Below are 19500 nucleotides of genomic sequence, written 5' to 3'. Positions count from 1 at the left end.
ATTTTCATGACTACGCACCTTCTTTTGGTCGGTGGCGGAGGACTCGGCGCTCAGCTCGGAAACGTCACCCAGGCCAGGCTCCACGTGTTTCCCTCCTTCTCTTTTGGGCATCGACAGCATCTCCAACATCATGTCGACCTCGGCGACGTCGCCCGCCGGAGCCATGGCTTTGTCCAAGCTTCCCGTCGACTCTATGGCCTCCACCTTCTCCCCTTCTATCACGTCTCCGTGGATACCGAACTGGGTCGGGTCCGGCATGTTCCCGAGGATGTCCGTCACCTTCATGTTCTTGGCTCCCTCGACTAGCCCGCCGCCAAACATGGAGGACCAGATGAGGTGGAAGAACCCGAAGATGAGGCCGTAGATGCCCTTGAAGAAGCCGATGAAGAGCATCCAGAAGAAGGAGAAGAAGCCGGTGATTATCTCCTTGATGCTCAGTTTCTTCACCTTCTTGAACTGCTTGCGCACGTTTTTGAGGGAAAACATATCGCGGACGTGCGCAATCTTCTTCTTGACCGAGCGGCAGGCGGTGGTGAAGGCGGAGGGCGACTCCAGAGCGGCCTCTTCCTCTGCGGACAGCTCCTCCAGGATGCTGTGTCCGTCCTCCTGCTCCTCCTCCTCGGGCTGCTCGACCACGTCCGGCTCGGAGATCTGCGAGGCCAGCTGCATCTCAAAGATGGTGTCCTCGCAGAAGTTGACGAACATCTCCATCTTCTCGCTCTCGCCGCCCTCGTTGACCACGTCGAAGATGAACTGACGCTTGGACTCCTTGACCTGCGGCTTCTCCCACTGCTCGCGGCTCGACTCGCTGATCTCAAAGTAGACCCTCTCGATCCGTTTGGCGCTGCCCATGATTTCAATGCGCCCCAGGTAAGGCTCGAAGTAGCTGAGCACGCTTTCGGCCAGGTCCAAGAAGGTGGCGAGTCGGGAGTCGTGGGGCATGTGCTCGGACAGGTTGGTGAGCAGCACCGCCACGTTGAAGCCGATGTCTTTGGCCGGCTCGTGGAACCGCTCCACGAACTCCTTGTAATTGAACATGTCGTTCTCGTCGGCCTCCGCGCACGAGAGCAGGAACTCGATCTCCGACTGGCTGTACTGCTTCTGGTTCTCCATGGACTTCTGGAACTCCTTCTTAGAAATGATGCCCTTAAACTCGGGGTCGTACTCCTTGAAGCTGTCGGAGGTTGTGAGATCCTTCAACTTGAGGAACATGTCGAAGAACTTGAGGATCATCTCAACATTGCTGGAAGACTCCATCAGGGTGTCAACCATCTGCTTTCCGATCGTTCCATTCACGACATTACCTTTAATCACATACAAAAACAATCATCTACTAAAACGGTACGCGAACTTAATCTGAATATTTGGGTCAAATTTTAAACCTTTTCTTCAGGCTCTTACCCTCGAGCAGAGACAGCAACATGACAACCATGTCCTTCTGTAAATCCATCAGCTCCTTCAACAGCTCAATCTGACTGGAATCCTACAAGGAGATTAAAAACTGCTTTTGTTCTGAGTTTTTCTCAGATAAGAGCTCCAAGTTGTTTATAACACATTTATTTTCATCCTGATGAATATATGTACGAACGTAAGAGAATACACCAATCAGCCATAAGTTTATGACCACTGACAGGAGAAGTAAATAACAGTGACCACGTAGTGACAGTTAAATGTTCTTCCGGGATTCATTCATGTGAATGTTTAGACATTTAGACATGTAGTACCACCCACCTAGACCAGACCAGGCACCACCACCCCATAGCAATGACACACCTTGGCCACTCCCCTCAATCCATAAGATCCAAAGGCCCCAGTGTGAACTCTAGTGGTGTATGACTGTAAGTGAGCAATGTTGGTGATAGATATTGGCAGTCATGTTTCTGTCTGTGACTACTGAGGTAGTTCACGGTATTTGCAAGCGAATGAATAATGCAATTAATTGTAAAGCGCTCTGAGTGTCTATGATGAGGTGCTATATAAAGCCAATTCATTATTATTATTATTGTTAAGGGAGACATACATAACAGGTCATAATGTTATGCCGGATCAGTGTATATGGATTTGGCAGATTCTACTATCAGTAAATTATTACCCACAAAATCCCTGATAAAAGTTTAGACAGCATGCAACTTCAAATGAGGAAGTAACAGACAGAATTTTCAAAGTAAAACTAAATCTAAATGCATTTATTTTTTATACGTACCTGAGAGAGCTTCATCTGCATGTTTGCAAATACATGCAAGAATCCCACCACTGCATCCCACAGTCTGCTGTGAGCTAAACTCTGCTGGTTCCCGATACACGGGCCCTGTAGGAAAGAAGGATGAAAACAATAATTAAAAAACAAACAAATAGAAACACGAATCATAATGTATTTGAGAAAATGAACCAGGCTCGTTACCTGAATGTACTCAGTGAGTGAGTTGAATATCTGCTTGGCCACAGACAAAGCTTTGGAGAAGTTCACCTTTCCAGTTTCATCAATGACGTCTTTTCCGGAGTAGTACCAGTAGAAGTCACTGATTGATTCCTAAAGAGGAGGATTCCCATCGGTTAAGTGGTTAAATTTAACAGGGAATTAGAAAACGGTGACGATTAAGAAACGGGGGGCAGCCACCTGGAGACGGAGAAGATAGTCTACTGTGCTGATAATGATGTTGACTGTGGTTGTGTTTCCAGTCTGGGTTCTCAGGAAATTCTGGAAATCTGACAGAAAAGGATATAACGTCACCTCGTCCACCCCTATTTTTTGATAACAATGCGTGACTTCAATAAGCGCACCTACCTCCATTGTGCCCCTCGCATAGAAGTTGCAAAAACCGGAAAAGATCTTTGGTAAACTCGTCGTTCTGTAGCACCTTGGAGCCTTGGGGGTAAAAAAAAATATATTTTGGTGAACACAGGTGAGCCCCAACAGGAAAGTCCTTATTCGCTCAAAACACAAGGAGGTGTAACAATGTGTGAAACTCCCCCCCCCCACCCCCAAAAGCAACTAACATGAGGCAAGCAGGACAGGTTTCATGTTCAAAGTATCTGAGGAGATCGGGACCTTTAGATTGCAGGTTCAAAGCTGAATCCAAAGTGCTTTTTATTATTTTTTAATTTTTTTTTAGGGGGAGGCGGGGGGGAGGTAAAAATGCTCTCATATTAACACAACAGTGAAACAACAGGACATTTCCATAAGCTGGAGGAAGCCTGATAACTTTCACATGCAGGCCTGGTGGTTTGGGCCCGACGATGGGTTCATCGTTACGGAAAAAAAAAAAAAAAAAAAAAAGCAGCAGAGAGATGTGGTCACGTAAGTCACCACATAGTCCAGTCAAGAGAGCTATACAAAATGAGCAGAGTACGTTTATGAGTGCAGACGACAAAAAAAGTCATGTGAAAGTTAGACGTATGTATCATGACCAGCTTTGTGAAATAGGCCCCAAGTCCAAAGCAAGACAAAGCTTTGCTTAGGCTGCGGAAGAGTCCACAGACCTTCAGTCAAACCCCCCTGGAAAGGTGGCGCTGATAGCCTTACGATGACATATTTCAGCATCAGTAATAGGATTTGCGTTAGTAGATGTTAACATGAAGGGAATGGGAACAAGTATCACACAAAATGTCAGGCAATGGATTCTGGAGCTCTTTGTAATTCATGCATGCACATTGTGTCCCTACAGAAAATCCAGGGGAGGGTGATAAATAAAGTGAAGCGGGGAGTATGGCCACAGATATGGAGGCGACATTCAGGGTGGGAGCATAGCCATATCAGCATGATCTAAATTTGCTATTTACCCCGATCAGTGTGGACTGCCATCGATGGTTTTTTTTTTTTTTTTTTTTTTAAAACAAATGACAAGAAGGAGACAAACAATACACGAAGACATAAGCAAAAAGAGAGGACATTGAGTTACAGTACGAAGAAATATGAATATATCAGCTAGGAGTGGAAAAACACAGACATGCAGTTAAAAAGAAATTTGTTTTTTCAGACGAGGGTAAAAAAAGAAAAGTCTCAGGTCTGTTTGTTCTAGTCTAGGCTGCGTCTTAACAAGATGAGCACCAAATAAGAAATCATTACATTAACAGAGAGACACGAGTAGTAACAGTGGATTGTTAAACACAGAACTCGGTGGAAATGTTTAGCGGAGGCCTGAATGATGAGAAGACTGACGTAGTTTGATGTGAAAAGCATTAAGTGAAAGGTGCTGAAAGTTAGAGAGGGATGAGAGGCTTTGTTTTAATGCTGGACCATGTCCTGTTAAGACTGAATATTTTATGAAGCGCATAAAAAAGACTACGATTAGTCTCACTCATTCACAACTCTCTCCTCCTTCCTGCGTCTCTAATCAGGCGACTACAGACGTTTTCAGTTTAGCCGTTTAGTCTCAATCAGCCAATCGTTCCTGTCAACCTTTTACTGCGCTCCTCTACATTCCCAACCCTCCTCTACCCCGTGCTCCTCCTGTCGCCACGTTCAGGTTGAGCTCCTGAGTCCGTAAAGATCTCCAGTATTCTGCTAAAGACTGGTGCTAATCGCTAATGAATCTCGTAATTCACTATTACATCTTTACTGATTACGTAAATCAGGGGTGGGCGATACTGGGAATTTTGGTATCGATCCGATACCAAGCAAATACAGGGCTAGTATCGCCCGATACCGATACTTTGTCTACTTGAAATATTCTGATCATTATAATAATAATGATTTTGTAATTTTGCCTTTAGTTAGCTGATTACGATTATGATAAAACACCAGACAAATATTTTAGGCAAAACAAATCTGTTTTTTATTAATTAATTACAATATAAAACAAGTTAACAGCATCAGTGGCAGCTGTGTGATTCTGCTGTGATACTAAGAAGTATCAAACTCTGCCCATATCCACCTTTTACTACATGTGTGGATGAAGATTTACTGGACGTATAGAAGAGGAACTGAAACAAAGAAATCGATCTCACCACACTAGTATCGATCCGATACCAATTTCCAGCCTCGTTATCGTTACTATCGACATTTAGATTGACACGCCCACCCCTAACGTAAATAACCTTGATTTCGCCTAAAAAATTGCTGCCAGAAAGTCAGAAAGCACGATTTAGCACCACTTACTCCTTTGTCTACTGCAAAAAATACACGTTAAAGACACCACACTGACGATTTCTACTTGAAGACTACAGCACAAGCAACAAACTATCTGTTTTGATCAAAATTTACATTGACAGCAATGAAATTTTGATTGTTTCAAAGGCCATACATACAGAAACTACTAATTAGGAACGAGCATTGAACGTCGTCATGGTTCAGCATTTGATTGGTAGGGGGGGGGGGGGGGGGGGGGGATTATAGTATGTGCTGTTTTGTAATCCGGTTCGGGGAATCTATTGAACTTTGAGAGTAAAAAAATAAATAAATAAATAAAAACAAAAAATGACAGAATCTAATAAGACTTCACTTACTTGAACCTTCCTCTGTCACCATGCCAAGTCCTTCTGCTTTGTTCTGCCTCTCAAATGCATTCAAGTCCAGGACGCTAGCAGAGGAAACTCAAAAAAGTCAAATCTGAGCACCGGCTATCGATTTGTTTTTCACATTTAGTTGTTTTCCTGGTGAGGATAACGTCACGGTGCCTACCTGCAAGACTGCATCAGTCCTGAGAGACTCTTGAAAAAGCCTGCATCTCTTTTTTCTTTCAAGTAATCAAGCATTTTCTGCGACGAGAGAAGTGGAGATTAATAAAAAAATTAAATCATCCCTGTGCATTATACATGCACGTTTTAAAGCAGAATGAACTCACCTGCTGAACATGCACATTGCCTCCATTTAGGATGGAGATGCCCAGTTTGAGGGTGCAGGTCACCATGGAGCCCAGACGACCTGGAGACGGAAACGGAAAAAGCTGAAAGCCTTGATACAATAAAGAACCTTTAAGTGATAGAAAAAAACATATAAACCAAGAGAAAAAGCGTTTGTGTCAGACTATTTGGTGAAATATCGTCAAGGAAACTCAAACTCATGGTTTTAGATATGTCTGACCACTGTTACCTGTCAGCTTTAAGTGTCTGTAAACGATTGTAAAGGTTAAAAGGAGTATAATTCCCTTTAAATATCCCTGAAAGAGTTGAGCAGAGCACCTCTTGACTGCTTTTACTGCTGCGTTGGAAGCGGCTCTAAATCACCGGATCCTTATTACCTTTACTGGCGCTGATCATCTGCAGCACCATTTCGGCGGCCCCGCGGGCATGCAGCCTCGCCTGCTGATACAGGATCTTCTGCTTTTCCATCTCCTTTTCCTGAAGAGCAACGGACACACGTAATACGGCAACCAACGAAAAGGAAACAATTTAAAAGTCCGTCGCTATGAAGCAACAGGGTACCTCAAATGTCTTCTCTTTTTCTTCTTCCTCTTCTTCTTCCTCATCTTCTGCACAGCTCTGAGAACACAAGCAGGCATGACTCAAAACATTGCATTTAAAAAAAATATTTACTAGAACTACCGTATTTCCTCTAATAGTGGCCGGGGCCTTTATTTACTCAACCGCCCAGAATACCCAGATATTTCTGGAGGCAGGCTTTTATTAGAGTGAGGCTTTTTATTGTAATTCCCTAGTTTTCACACCATTTACTCTATTTTTTTTTTCTTTTTCACTTTAGGCCCGGCGTCCTCATATGGGGACATTGCGTTTTAGGTTTGCAGCTTATTCTACTTCATTTGGACCTGTTGTCCTCAAAAGGAGACACTTTTGTCTTGTTAGCAAAGGGTAAATACACTTGTTTATTTATGCTTATTAACTTTTCTAGTTTGATATGACATGAAATTTACCAAATTAACAAGTACTCGTTTGAGGACATTGGGACTTCACCGTTTCCAGTTTAAAATTTGGGACACATTGGTGACTTATATTGTAATATACACTGAAATAATCCCTGTGTCCACACAATTTCTTTGAAAAACTCTTATTTTTATTTATTTATATTTCTTAGGACCTACTACTCTCAAATACCTAAAGATCTTAATCTTATTTTAAAGAAATTAAGATGCATTATAAACAAATGCTTGGGTCTCAGGAGGTTAATTAACACTTACGGCACGATTTTATCAGTTTGAGCTAAAATAAACGGGTCAATTATTCGACAAATTATTTTTTTTTTTAAACTGGACCGTACACACATGAAGTATGTATCAAACTTAAATGGTCAGAGAGTAGCTACCAGAGAGTAACGGTGTCAGAACAACTTATTCTTCACCGGTCAATATTAAAGCGTTTCGCAGCTTCCTCTCTTGTATTTTGCTCTGCAAATATCAAAACCTTCAAGATTTTCTTGTTAGCGCCATGCTGCTAAATCTCTGGTGTTTACAGCGTTATGTTGAAAATCTGTGTTCATGTGTCACTTCAAATGTAGCTACTGCCACCTGTGGTACATGTGTGTTACTACATCTATGTATTTGAGGCTGATCCCTGGCCATTATTAGAGACCCGGCTATTAACTGAATACTGGCCACTATTAGGGGAAATATGGTATATATTCATAATGGGTGAAGAAGATTACCTTTGCCATCATGTCTGCATACGCAATATACAAAGGATCAACTTCCAAGAAACTGGAAAAAGAGAAATAAGAGATATAATTAACATATTCCACATGTAAAAGGCTGTCATGTTTTGTCATTTCGTCGTCTCACCTTCTCTCCGTCAGAGCGTTGTGGCTGAAGTGGAGGATTAGTTGATGGAGGGGGTCGGGCTGCACCTCAGCCACCTCCTCTTCCTCCTCGTCCACAATCTTCATTGGGGTTTTCTGCAGGAGTCCAGAGAAACCAAAAAGTTAGCTTTGCCCAAAACTCATCTGCTTAACATTCATCCCACAGCAGCTTTAACTCATCAGCATTTATTTATTTATTTATTTATTTTTATCTTCACATGACACCATTTGTCGTAAACAGCACAATGAGTCATTAACATTCACCTAGCACCGGCATGCAGATGAGTTTTTGGCCCGGTGGTCCGTGGAGAGGACAGGATGAGGACGTTAAAGAGTGGATGTGGACGGTGTCGGAAACAAGTTCTGAGAAACATGCATGTTAACAGCAAACAGATGCGAGCAGTAAGCCATTTGGTGGTATGACTGTGAACGTGAAGAATGATCCTGATGGTGAAGGAGCCTGACAAATACCACAACTACACAAATCTTTTAGAAACTAACCGAACTAATCTAACACAGAGAGAAAAAACTGTCTTCGCACAAGAATAATCTGATAAAAGGGGCTGTTGCGTCTAAAGCAATGATACATATTTTTTGTTGTTGTTGTTTTGATGAATTTGCAGCACATCTGCGCACAGATACCTATCATGAAATGTGATCTTCACACGACTACGCGAGCATGCCACTGACGCCACACTGTAATGCCACCTTCACACACACTACAGACTTACAGAGTACAGCGAAAAGACAACTGATGGGGTTTGGGTCCAGATCTGACAGCCAACAGCTAGTAACAGTCTCCTACTGTAGCGAAAAGGGCCCTCCTTACCACTGCTGTCAGAACGGCAAAGCCTGCTTTTCTAGAGATGCGAGCGCCGGAGCTGGCCCTGTGTCTCCTGAGTTGGTCATGCAGCCTCTGACCCCTGACGGATCTCTGTTTGAAGGGTTTCGCACGCCTAGGGCGGGGGCCTCTGGCGGCTTTGGGCGAGGTCCCCACCCGGGCGCGCTCCCAAGGCTCAACGGGCACGGCGCTAAAGAAGCATTCGGCAGACAGGGCTGGCGGGGGGGCGCCAACGCAGGGCACGCGGGGGGAGGGCGAGGCGAGCCCAGTACTTACTGCCAGATCCTGAACTAGCTTCTCCTCAAAGGAGTACTCCTCTGCCTCTATCCAAAGTCTCTGATAGGCCGGGATGAAGAAGTTGATAGCGCGATGCCTGGGGGAGGGGGGAGGTGAGGGGAGGTGGAGAGGAATGAAGGGGAGTGGGGAGGGAGGGAGGTACAGTGGCATTAGGGCGGGTTTCTGGTGAGGAAGGAAAGATGTAGGGGGGGGAGGAGGAGGAGGAGGAGGAGGAGGAGGAAGGGGTTACAGGAAGTGCTTTTTCAGGCAGGGTGGTGATTAGGCAATGTGGGATCCACTGGCTCTTCTGACTGGTCATGTTTGGTCTCTAAAAACTCAGTTATTTCCATCAGGTCAGAAAGAGATTCATTATAGGAGCATGCACACTTTAGGAGAGGATGTGCGGTTTTCCAACATATCAGTGGATCTATTAGACCAGGGGGTCTTCAACGTTTTTTAAACCAAGGACCCAAAACTGATGGAGATTAAATAGGGACCCCCTACCTACTACATGTGTTCTATATTAAACTCGGCCTAGTGCTTATAAATATACACCATTATCATTTTACATTCAATATTTGGCTATTCAAACAATACACAGGTTCAAATGTTATTTTTTTTTATTTCAAACACGTGCAACACTAGGGTCACCTATATAAATCATGCTCTGTTAGCTTCTGTTAGCTTCTCTTCTGCTAATTTTGTGACTGAACAGACTCTCGGCCAATTGCGGGAACCTGACAAAGTCGGCGTGTAATATGCGGCCTCGTGATTGGCTCAGCAGTGATAGGGGCGGGGCCTACTGTGTACAGGAGGCTTTGATTGACAGCTCCTGTATCGCTGATTGAAAGATAACGTCTTCTGCCTCCGTTTATCCCTTTACTAAAATGTGTTGGATTCATGTTAATCTAAATTTAAAGAGATTTAAAATTGTGGGGGTAAATTTAAAAATATATATATATAATGTATATATGTGGAAAAATGTCTAATCAACCAAAGATTTTGCGACCACCCTGCAGTACCTCCACACACCCACTAGGGGTCGCAGATCCCCTTTTGAAGACCTAGACAGTTGTTAGAGTCCATGTTCTCCCTCACAAAGAAGCACAGATGTGTTGTAAAACTGCACAACCTTTTGCAGAAGAAAAACAAATCTTCGTAATAGCAGAAGGCAAAATGACATAAAAAACATATTTGCATAGTGTCGTAAACGAGCTAATCAAGTAATCAAAGTCGAGATTTCTATCTCTCTGTTGTCATCTTCTTTCCTTTCGTCACTCCTTCCTTCAGGCTTCACCTGAAACGAAACAAGAGGCCCGCAGCGCTTTCACTGCGTTTTCCACTTTTTTACGAATAAGTTTGTCTCAGTCAATTCTCGAGCTCACGCTAGCTGACCAATCAGAATCAACAGTGCAGGAAGAAGAGTCGGTTGCGAGGCAGCGATCAGTCCACAGCCTGGTGGATGAAGAGGACTGGTGGGGGGGGGAGGGGGGGGGGGGGGGGGGGGGGGCAAGGAGGAGGGGTGGAAGGTTGAACAGATGAAGCATTCGCCCCGTAGTTTCACTTTACCGTCAGCAGGGAGAACAGGCGGTCAAAGCTGGAGGCTTTGAACGCCCTTTCGAGCCAAACCTCCCGATAGCCATTCAGGAAGTAATTATTATTTTTGTATCTGAGGGAGGGTGAGGGCAGTGTTATGCAAGAAAACAACACAGAGGAGAGAATGTCATTAGAGGAGGAGGGAGGGTTGATGAGGAGTTTACACGGGCGGAGAGTCAAGATAAATAATGACCCACTCGCCACTGCCACTGACTTGTTTGTAATGTACGGTTAGATTGTTTAAAATGGAGCAGGGCGGCGGGCGGAAGACGGGAAAGACTCACCTGGGGAGGTTGTACAGAGGAGCCATGCGGAAGCAAGCCACCACCGCACGCTTACGCTGCTTCGACAGCAGCTTCTGCATCACACACTTCTTGTTCCTCAGAGGCTGCTCCACCTGAGGAGTAAGAGTTTAATGTCGTGTGTAGCTCTTCATGCAGCCTTGCAGACTGTCTGCAGTTCAGCTAATTTACATTTTATTAGTCTATTATCAGTCTGGTGTAAAAATGGCAAAAGATTTTTTTTTGTAAATTTAATTTCTAGCTTTTCTAAATCTTAAAAACCTTTCAGGTCAAAAATAATAATAATAAAAACAATAGTAATAATAATTAAATACATAAATAAAAATCTACTAAAATAAAATAAATATGAAATTTGAACAAATTTACAAGAAATAGACACATAATTAAATATATATTATATAAAAATGATTAATAAGGTGCAACAATGTGCATTAATAACACAGAGTTAAGCATTTGTTTGCTGGACTGAAATTTAAAGATTTATTTTTTTTGCCTCCGGGAACCATTTTCCTCCTCTTCACTTTTTATTGACTTTTAAAGACCAAATAGACATGAATCATGAAACTAACAGGCTCATTAACTGAAATAAATGTTAGATGCAAATGTCATAACTGCAATCGTCCATAATCATTCAAGATTGATTCAAATTGATTCATTTTCACCCACAAACATTGAATATACAATGAGTTAATTTATGCCTTTTTTTTACTTAAACTGCTGTGATTAATTAGCTTCGCTGTATAATTGTGTAAATTAATCTTACCAGTCCAGTTTTATGTCTTAATAACATCCAGCTAATAGTTTTTTCAGGATGAGTTTATTTACTGTGCTGTATTGTTTCTATGTGAGCACATGTGAGTGTTTGTGAACCTGCTCCAGGTGGAAAACTGCAGCTGAGATACTCTGGACTCTGTCCACCGTGTGCTCTGAGTTGACCGGTTCCTCACTCTTCACCACCACATCTTTGTAGAGGTTCATCTGCCACTGAACCGCTGGGTCTTCAGACTGTAGCAGAGAAAAACGCTCGATCAATACTTACAACTACACACAAAAAAAAAAAAGACGCTTTACAGTATAATAATATATATAATTCTACCTTGTCCTGAAGATGGAGGTTCTGACGTAAATGCTCCTTCACCTCATCGTCTGTGTCTTTCTGTGGAAGGAAACGTGGAAAAAATCAAAACCTAGATATCTCTAGATAGTGAAACGTGAATAGTCAGAACGTTTGTGCACATTTAAAGCAACCACTATTCAACATGTCTTTTCTGTCTACTGAAACAAAGATGGAGTTTTTGGTTGATTTAACATTTTATATGTATATTATTTTTAATTTTCCCCCACAAATTTAAAATTCTTTAAATGCACATTAGCATAAATACAATATCCACTTCACCCATTCAGCGATACAGGCGCTGTCTCAACAGCACAGAGCACCACACTAGACCTGTCAATCTAGCCCTCCTATACGCAGTAGGCCCCGCCCCTATCACTGCTGAGCCAATCACGAGGCTGCATATTACGCCCCGACTCTGTCAGGTTCTACACAATTATAAAGTCAATTATTTTCTTTATCTGTCTTTTACTGCTGCACATGTTTGAACCTGCTTATTATTTAAACAGCTTAATATTGAATGCAAAATTATAATAATGCTATATATTCATAAATAGCACTAGGACGAGTTTAATATATATAACACATACAGTAGGTAGGGGGTCCCTACTCAATCTCTACATCAGTGTGGGGGTCCTAGGCCTGAAAAGCGTTGTACCAGGCCCCGTTTTGTTTAACTCACCAGACTGTAGCGTATCTTGGCCAGAGAGATGAGCTCCTGGTCTCCGGGGGTGCACATGTTGAGGCCGATGGGAAGCATCTTCTTCAGGGCAGCCACGATCAGAGACGTTTGAATGGAGTAGTATTCACCGCGGCGCCGCTTGTGTTTCCTCTCCTGGTCCCCGCCGGACTAAAGACAGACACGGGAGTCACTCCCTGAGAAACTCCAACCAGACATGTTGAAATAATCTCATTTGTCCATTTTTTTTTTTATTTATTTTGTTAAAAGGTTTATTGTGTTTTGTATTTTGCTGTATATCACATCTTTAAATGTTACAGCCCATTAGAGAAGAATATAAATAGATTGTAAGCATTTTTTTTTTTTTTTTTGTATTTCCAAAGCAATTTAAATAATTGAAAACATTTTTAATCAGTTTTATGCGCTCTAACAGGCTGCTCTTTTCTTAACAAACTGAAGTTTATTTTATTTAGCCATAAAATCCCAAATCCAATTTCTCATGACCGGGAGGGTTTGACCTTCAAACCACTGATTAAGATGAAATAGTTGAAACGGGTCCAAAGCGCTTCCACAAAAAACGATGAACGTAAAGAACATTAATTATGTTCGGGGAGCGTTTTCTGCACCGCGAGTCAAAAAACCCAGAGAGCGCAAATAAATCAACTGTCTCGGGGAAACAACAAATGAGTGAGCGGGTCCCACGGTGACGGGCGGCCGAGCGACGGCTGCGCCGAGCGCCGTCAGCATCTGGATATACGACCGACTTCACCGCGACGCAAATGTCGCACGTCGTAAACCCTTGATGGAGAAGCGAATTTAAGAGGCGTGAACCCATGCGGTTGATTTGTAAAACATCTCTCATCTACATATTTGGCTTGTTCAGCACGTGTCAGGAGAAAAAAAAAAGCCTATATAAGGAGTTACACTAGCAGAGCCTGTGAGATTGGAGCACTTAAGGAGCCCGACGGGAAACTCAGATTGTGCTTTTTTCAAACTGCTGACATAGTGAAGGAGGAAAGAGGAGGACTGAGATGTGCTCTGATCCATGACCGCGGTTTATTACATCTGGAAAGACGTCACCCAGAATGAAGAGGTCCACTTTGAAAAGAAAAGAAGGCACACGATGATTTCCACTGACTGTACTAGAAATATTGATGGTAGGAGGAGCATTTTAATCAAAAAGATACAAAATATCTGAACAATAGCAGATAACTGATCATTTCTGGTTGCAGGATCAGAATTCTCCTTGATTAAACTCAAAGAAAGAAACTCTCTGAGCTCAGTTATTCCTCCACAAACATTCAAAAGTTATTAAACCAGGAACAACACCCTGAGTCTGTATCTTTACCTTGGACATCTTTGACTTGCATTCACCGGTCAAGAAACCCAAGTTGTTGATCTCATTCTGAACCACAAAGTTTTGCTCTTCACGTTTAAAGTTCTGCATTCAGGACAAAAAAAAACAACAAAACAAAAGAAACGTGTTAATAGGAGCAGTGTCGTTGCATCGCGCATCTTTTACCGTGGCAGAATGAGGCTTACGTGCGACTTGCACCACAGGATGAAAATCTCAGCCACCATCCTGAAGAGCTCGGTGGAGTCTGCGTCCGGCTCCTTCAGCCACCTGGACCTGGACACGGGGACAAGAGACATTTTTGGCTGACGTGCATTAAATATCACGTCACAACTGTGCAGGACTGGACTGAAAACAAAGTATCAAACTGTGAAGTAATGCCCCAAACTTTTAATAATAATAATAAGAAGAAGGACATTTGGAAAATAGGCCAAAAAGGTGTTGGCCAGATCTTTCAGATACATCAATGGAAATATTTACAACAGTGATTCACGAAACCATTTCATTTGATATATGGGTTTTGGTTGTGTTTAGCAGTTTTTATTTAGTGTATTTTTGCTTAATTTGAAGTTTGATCCGGACAAACCCGAGCAGAATTTCCATCATCTTCATATCGGATTTGTTTTTAATTGAATCGTATGTATTAATGGATTTCTTGTACTTCTTCTTTTAATATTTGGAATTTGTTTGGATCTCAAATTGTTATATATGAGAATGCATTTCTCCCTTGTTGAAGGATACTGTTATTTATGAATCATTTGTTAATTAGCCTGTTACAGCAAGAGAGACTTAAAAGTTAAGTTAAAATTAACACTGAGTTGGAAAAGGTTGGGAACCACTGGTTTACAAGTCTAGATTAGTCAGTATGTATAAAGTACCTGTTGTTGTCCACGTAACGAATGAGCATGGGGTAGAAAGCGTAGAGGTCCCTGCAGAGCACGGCGAACTCGTCCAGGATGAGGAGCTCTGCCTCCTGGTTGTCTCCTTTACTGTCGGCCTTCAGCAGCTCCTCTTCACAAACCACCTGCACCACATCGACAGCTCAGCAGCTCATCATCAGAGCCAGCAACTAACCCACTTTAACCACAGGCCACGCCGGGTATTTTAAGTTCTCACCTTCACCGTCTTCTTCCTCAGCTTGTCCAGTGTGGGCAGGAAGTGAGACCTCAGCAGATCTGCTCCAGCTTTGCAGATGATCGGCTGAGAGTAGACTGGAGAAAGAGACGGGGAAAATTATTCCCTGGACGCTTCCAAGAACAAATCACATGTGTCTGGAAGGATTTGCACTGAAAGTTGAAAGAGTTATCTCTGTGTCAACGCATTAGGAAATAGTTTTAGCAAGTTTTTTTTTAACAACCTTCTCACAGAACAAACTGTAAATAAATGCATAAATTACAAAAGAATAAATTCAGCAGGATGCCAAATCAAATCAAGGAACAAATATTACCTCTATCCTATAAATATAAAAGGAATAGTGCTAAAAGATTAAAGATTTAAAGACTGAGAAAGTGCCTCAGTAACTGTTTGAGTTTACATTTAAACATCTGATCAAATTAAAGGGTCCTTAAAGGTCCATCCTATTTTAAACACTTAGCTGTACCACATTAACTTAATAGAACGCTTCTCTCTTAAAGTGAAGGTTGATTGTGGTTCCCAGAGTTTTTAAAAGTCGAACAGGAGACAGAGCCTTCAGCTATCAGACTCATCTTCAAAGGAACAAGCCCAAAGGTTTGGGTTATTACTATTATTCTTTATTTAAGTCTCGAAAATCATTGGGGTACAACAACACAAAGATTAAAACAAACTCAATGAAGCAGGTGCACACCGAGGTGAGGTGGTTTTAGAGCAATGTATTAATGTGTCCAGGAGTAATGAGAGTGTATATTTATAGTAGATTTTGGAGATTGTTCCATGCTGCTGGTGCACAAAAACTAAAGGCAGATTTTCCCAGATCAGAGTGAATCTGTGGGACTTGAAGTTTAGGACAGACCGAGGGGGTCTGAGGTTTAAACTGGACCTATTTCTGTATAAAAACCCAAGTTCTTGCCTGAGTTTTGTGGTAAGCTGATGATGCAGAACCCCTCTCTACTTTAAGGTCAAAACTTAAACTGAACCATGGCCAGGGGGACCCTGCATCCATCCTTTATATCTGTCAAGTATCATGCATCTCCATGTGTCATGTACCCGTCTCTGCATGATGTATTTAACCTGCATGTAAGTTGCCAAAATTGCTCTAATGCTTGGTGTTGCGATTTCAGGCTTTGCATTTCATAGAGTTTCTTCAGACAATTTGGATTGTTATTGATGCCATACAAATAAAACTGAACTATATTTAAAAAAAATACACTGGTCTGCCTCCATTACTGAAAATGGGCTCCTTCCTTGTAAAGGTAAAAAAAAAAATGGTCAACTAAGTTTCTGTGTTTGTGGAGAAAAGCAGAAAACTCTAATACTAAATGACTTCCCCAAAGAACTACTTACGTCCCTTAACTCTCCGCGCCCAGAAACAGCCCAGCACAATCTCATTTCTTACCTCCCCCAGCGGAGCAGAGGTGGACACTCACCTGCGATCCTCTTCATCCAAGGGGCGTCGTCGATGCCCAGGTTGTTGTTGAGGATCCTGAGGATGTTTCCCAGAATGATGCTGAGGTGTTCAGAGGTCACCATGGTGCAGCACTGGGCATCCGGGGGCGAGTTCTCCGGGCCTTTCTCCCACCAGTAGGACAGGTAGTTACACAGCATAGGGAGGATCACCTCAATGACCTGCAGGAGGCAGGGCGTCCCAGAACATTTGGGGAAAAAAGAAAGTAGTTGGTGACTTTATAAAACCAAGAAACACCCCAAAGCCACATTTCATTTAAAAGGTCAATGTGTTTTATGCTACTTTTAAGTAGTAGCATCTACTTTTATGTGCACAAATTAAAGGGTTCAGTTGATTTTAACACTAATGAGTTACATACAATAGTCCCATCATACAATATTAAGCTTAAAATGAACCTTAGTTTCATATTAATACACAATCAAGTGTCTCTTTTCTCTACACTAAAACATCCCATGTGCACTTCAGACCTGTGGCATGTCACTGTAGCGAGCACCGGACTCGGAGACGTCGTTGACATCTTTGAGCAGCTTGTCTAGACGAGGCATCTCCGGACACATCTCCTCCACGGTGTCGGGCATGCTCAGGACTAGAAAACACCATCATCAGATCATCAGTCAGGAAAATAGCCCAAACTGATGGGGTGGACCAAATTTTAAATTGTAAAGGGGGACACTCACTGGCTCTCTCTCGGGGGGTCTTGGTGTTGAAGACGGAGCGCGGGTTGTGGGCGTTCAGCTGAGGCTCCAGGAACGCCACAGGCATGGCCGCCACCAGGGTTGCCAGGCTCTCCCCCAGAGCTGGCAGATGCCTAAGTACAAACACGGAAATTCATAGTGTAAAATATAAAGTAAGAAAAAAAAATGACAGGCAACATTAATCACTTGGAAATTGGCAAGGAAATATATATTTAGGTTTGAGAGCTCTACATGATACCAAGTTCATTTCAGACCACACAGCAAAAAAAAAGGCTGAGGTCCATTTAGCTCTGGTTATTTGCCAGCTTGAGTCAGCTAATAGTGAGAAATGACCACGCATCAGCCAGTCATGGGAATAATAGCTAACAAGAAAAACATTTCACAACACGTTTACTTTAAGTAGATTTTCATAAAACAGCCAAATCGATTACTTTGCCACAAATGCAATTTCTCGCAGACGGAGGCTTACAAATCATAGGCGACCTTTTACCGGAGTACACGAGCAGCGGTGATTCATTTCTAAGGTCCTGAGTGCATGAGTTAATGAAAAAGAGCTCAACGGGCCATTTGCTAATTGACTGTGACGAACGTAATGCGCTGTGTTGATCGGTATTTCACGCTGCCTTAGGAGAGTTCGAACCCCCACCTCTCCACAAAGACGTTCTTTCCTGTTCCCAGAGAGTAGAAACACGTCAGGATCCTGTAGCACGACAGCTGCACGTCGTCCACTGGAACAAAGAAAGGACCCATCAAAGCGTCATTAGTGAGAACAGCAAACATGCCGCGCTGAGAGTGTGAATTATGCGCATAATGAACGTGTAAAGATGGTTTCTGAAGCACCACTTGTTGGACTTCACATGGCTTTAATACACCACCACAGCAAGGTCTGGTTTTTTTTTAGATTGTGAATTTTTCTCTCTCTTTAATGACAGTGATTACAGGTAATTACAGTGTGTCGAAATGACAAGAATTATTATTTATAAAAACCACAGACTGTGTAAATGTGGACAACGTGTCTCCGCTTCCTTGTTCTGGCCAAACTGACGCTATTTAGAGTGGAGTCACTGTTAATGACCTGAGCACACTTCAGTTTTTTTTCTAACTCCACCAGTTATGAGGAAATGTTTGACTGCACTAATGTTGTTTTGTTTTTACAGTTCTTGTGGTCCCATGAAACAGCTGCCAAGGAACTGTTGGTGTGGTAGTCACCATTATGTCACAGCGTATATGCTTTAGCTCCGCCCCAACACAACCCCCATGTCCATATTTGGACATGAGTAAAGCTCATCCAACATGGCGACCACGGGCTCCACCCACTTTGGGCTTCATTTTCGAGGTTCAGAATCCAATGGGTTTGTGCATAGTATGTACAGTCAATGGTCTTTATACGTTCTATAGTTTAAACCTAGAAGAAGAAGATTTCATATTCATAAAATGAAGAGAGGCCTTATTTGTTTTGTGGAGATTAGGAATATTAAGTCTTAACATGAATGTATGACGTATGTATTATATTATCCCTGGTGACCTAGTTGGTTTTACTCCTTTTTTTTGTTTTTACTACTTTAAAGAGCAATGAAAATGAAGCAAAACGCAGAAAATGACGGGAACGTCCACAGAAACTCACAAAGCAGGTCCACTCCAAACTCATACGTCGTGATGTGGTCGAACAGGGCGGTGAGGATGGGCAGCAGAGCCACGGTCACGTAGTTGATGCTCTGAGTGACGCTCTTCATCTGGGCGCGGGACTGCATGAACTTCCCCAGCTTCAGCATCTCCAGCAACTTCTCCAGGTCCTCGGCCGCGTTCTCAAAGAAAGCCCTGACCCCGGCCTTGACCAGCTCCGAGCCAGACTTCATCACTGTTCTGGGAGGAGGAGGAAACGGGATCATTATTAGTGTGCATGCAAAAAAAAAAAACATAAAACAGAGGCATACTTTTCATAAATGTATATATTTTAAGGGAAATAAATGTCTCTTTTACAGAGCTTTGCCACAGAAAAACAAAACAATATATACTTACCTGGTGTCAAGTGAGTGAGTGAGGATGTGCAGACAGCTCACCATAATTGCAGAATCACTTCCTGTAAAAGAGACATTTACATACTGGTACTGGAAGGCATTCAAAAAAACAAAGAAGCACACACACATAGACAGAAGCGATCTTACCAAAGAGAGAAATCCTGTGTCTGACAAGAGCTGCCAGTTTACAGAACAGGCTGGAAAAAAAGAGGTAAGGACAGAATTCAAGAGGAGGAGAAGAAAAAGGCGAAGGAGTAGGAAGGAATAAGGGAAGTTATACAGAAACATTGTTAAATTGAGTAAATGTGAGTAAAGAAAATGCAGAGAAACCCAGTA

At 42.6% G+C, this 19500-nt stretch overlaps 1 protein-coding gene across 4 annotated transcripts in view; it reads right to left on the bottom strand.

The window, feature by feature from the left end:
* ryr3 (ryanodine receptor 3) overlaps positions 1-19500 on the bottom strand; it is a 106171-nt gene that overhangs the window by 11326 nt on the left and 75345 nt on the right. For 2 of the 4 annotated variants that reach the window (XM_047574441.1, XM_047574442.1), the window contains 30 exons: positions 19312-19361; positions 19166-19226; positions 18771-19009; positions 17793-17874; positions 17129-17259; positions 16919-17037; positions 16414-16612; positions 14966-15060; positions 14728-14873; positions 14038-14125; positions 13844-13936; positions 12499-12666; positions 11799-11858; positions 11573-11707; positions 10685-10797; positions 8805-8901; positions 7671-7783; positions 7538-7589; positions 6364-6420; positions 6180-6279; positions 5784-5863; positions 5621-5697; positions 5446-5519; positions 3781-3795; positions 2786-2866; positions 2618-2706; positions 2402-2530; positions 2204-2308; positions 1402-1483; positions 19-1304 (listed from right to left, as the gene is read on the bottom strand). In XM_047574441.1, coding sequence (XP_047430397.1) covers positions 19-1304; positions 1402-1483; positions 2204-2308; positions 2402-2530; positions 2618-2706; positions 2786-2866; positions 3781-3795; positions 5446-5519; positions 5621-5697; positions 5784-5863; positions 6180-6279; positions 6364-6420; positions 7538-7589; positions 7671-7783; positions 8805-8901; positions 10685-10797; positions 11573-11707; positions 11799-11858; positions 12499-12666; positions 13844-13936; positions 14038-14125; positions 14728-14873; positions 14966-15060; positions 16414-16612; positions 16919-17037; positions 17129-17259; positions 17793-17874; positions 18771-19009; positions 19166-19226; positions 19312-19361 — 4216 coding nt within the window. The remainder of the gene's footprint in view (positions 1-18; positions 1305-1401; positions 1484-2203; positions 2309-2401; positions 2531-2617; positions 2707-2785; positions 2867-3780; positions 3796-5445; positions 5520-5620; positions 5698-5783; positions 5864-6179; positions 6280-6363; positions 6421-7537; positions 7590-7670; positions 7784-8804; positions 8902-10684; positions 10798-11572; positions 11708-11798; positions 11859-12498; positions 12667-13843; positions 13937-14037; positions 14126-14727; positions 14874-14965; positions 15061-16413; positions 16613-16918; positions 17038-17128; positions 17260-17792; positions 17875-18770; positions 19010-19165; positions 19227-19311; positions 19362-19500) is intronic. The other 2 variants (XM_047574444.1, XM_047574443.1) reach the window with 1 other exon arrangement.

The sequence above is a fragment of the Mugil cephalus genome, chromosome 21 (assembly GCF_022458985.1).
Source record: "Mugil cephalus isolate CIBA_MC_2020 chromosome 21, CIBA_Mcephalus_1.1, whole genome shotgun sequence".
Classification (NCBI taxonomy): Eukaryota; Metazoa; Chordata; class Actinopteri; order Mugiliformes; family Mugilidae; genus Mugil; species Mugil cephalus.
This window is presented reverse-complemented; position numbering and strand designations above follow the sequence as displayed.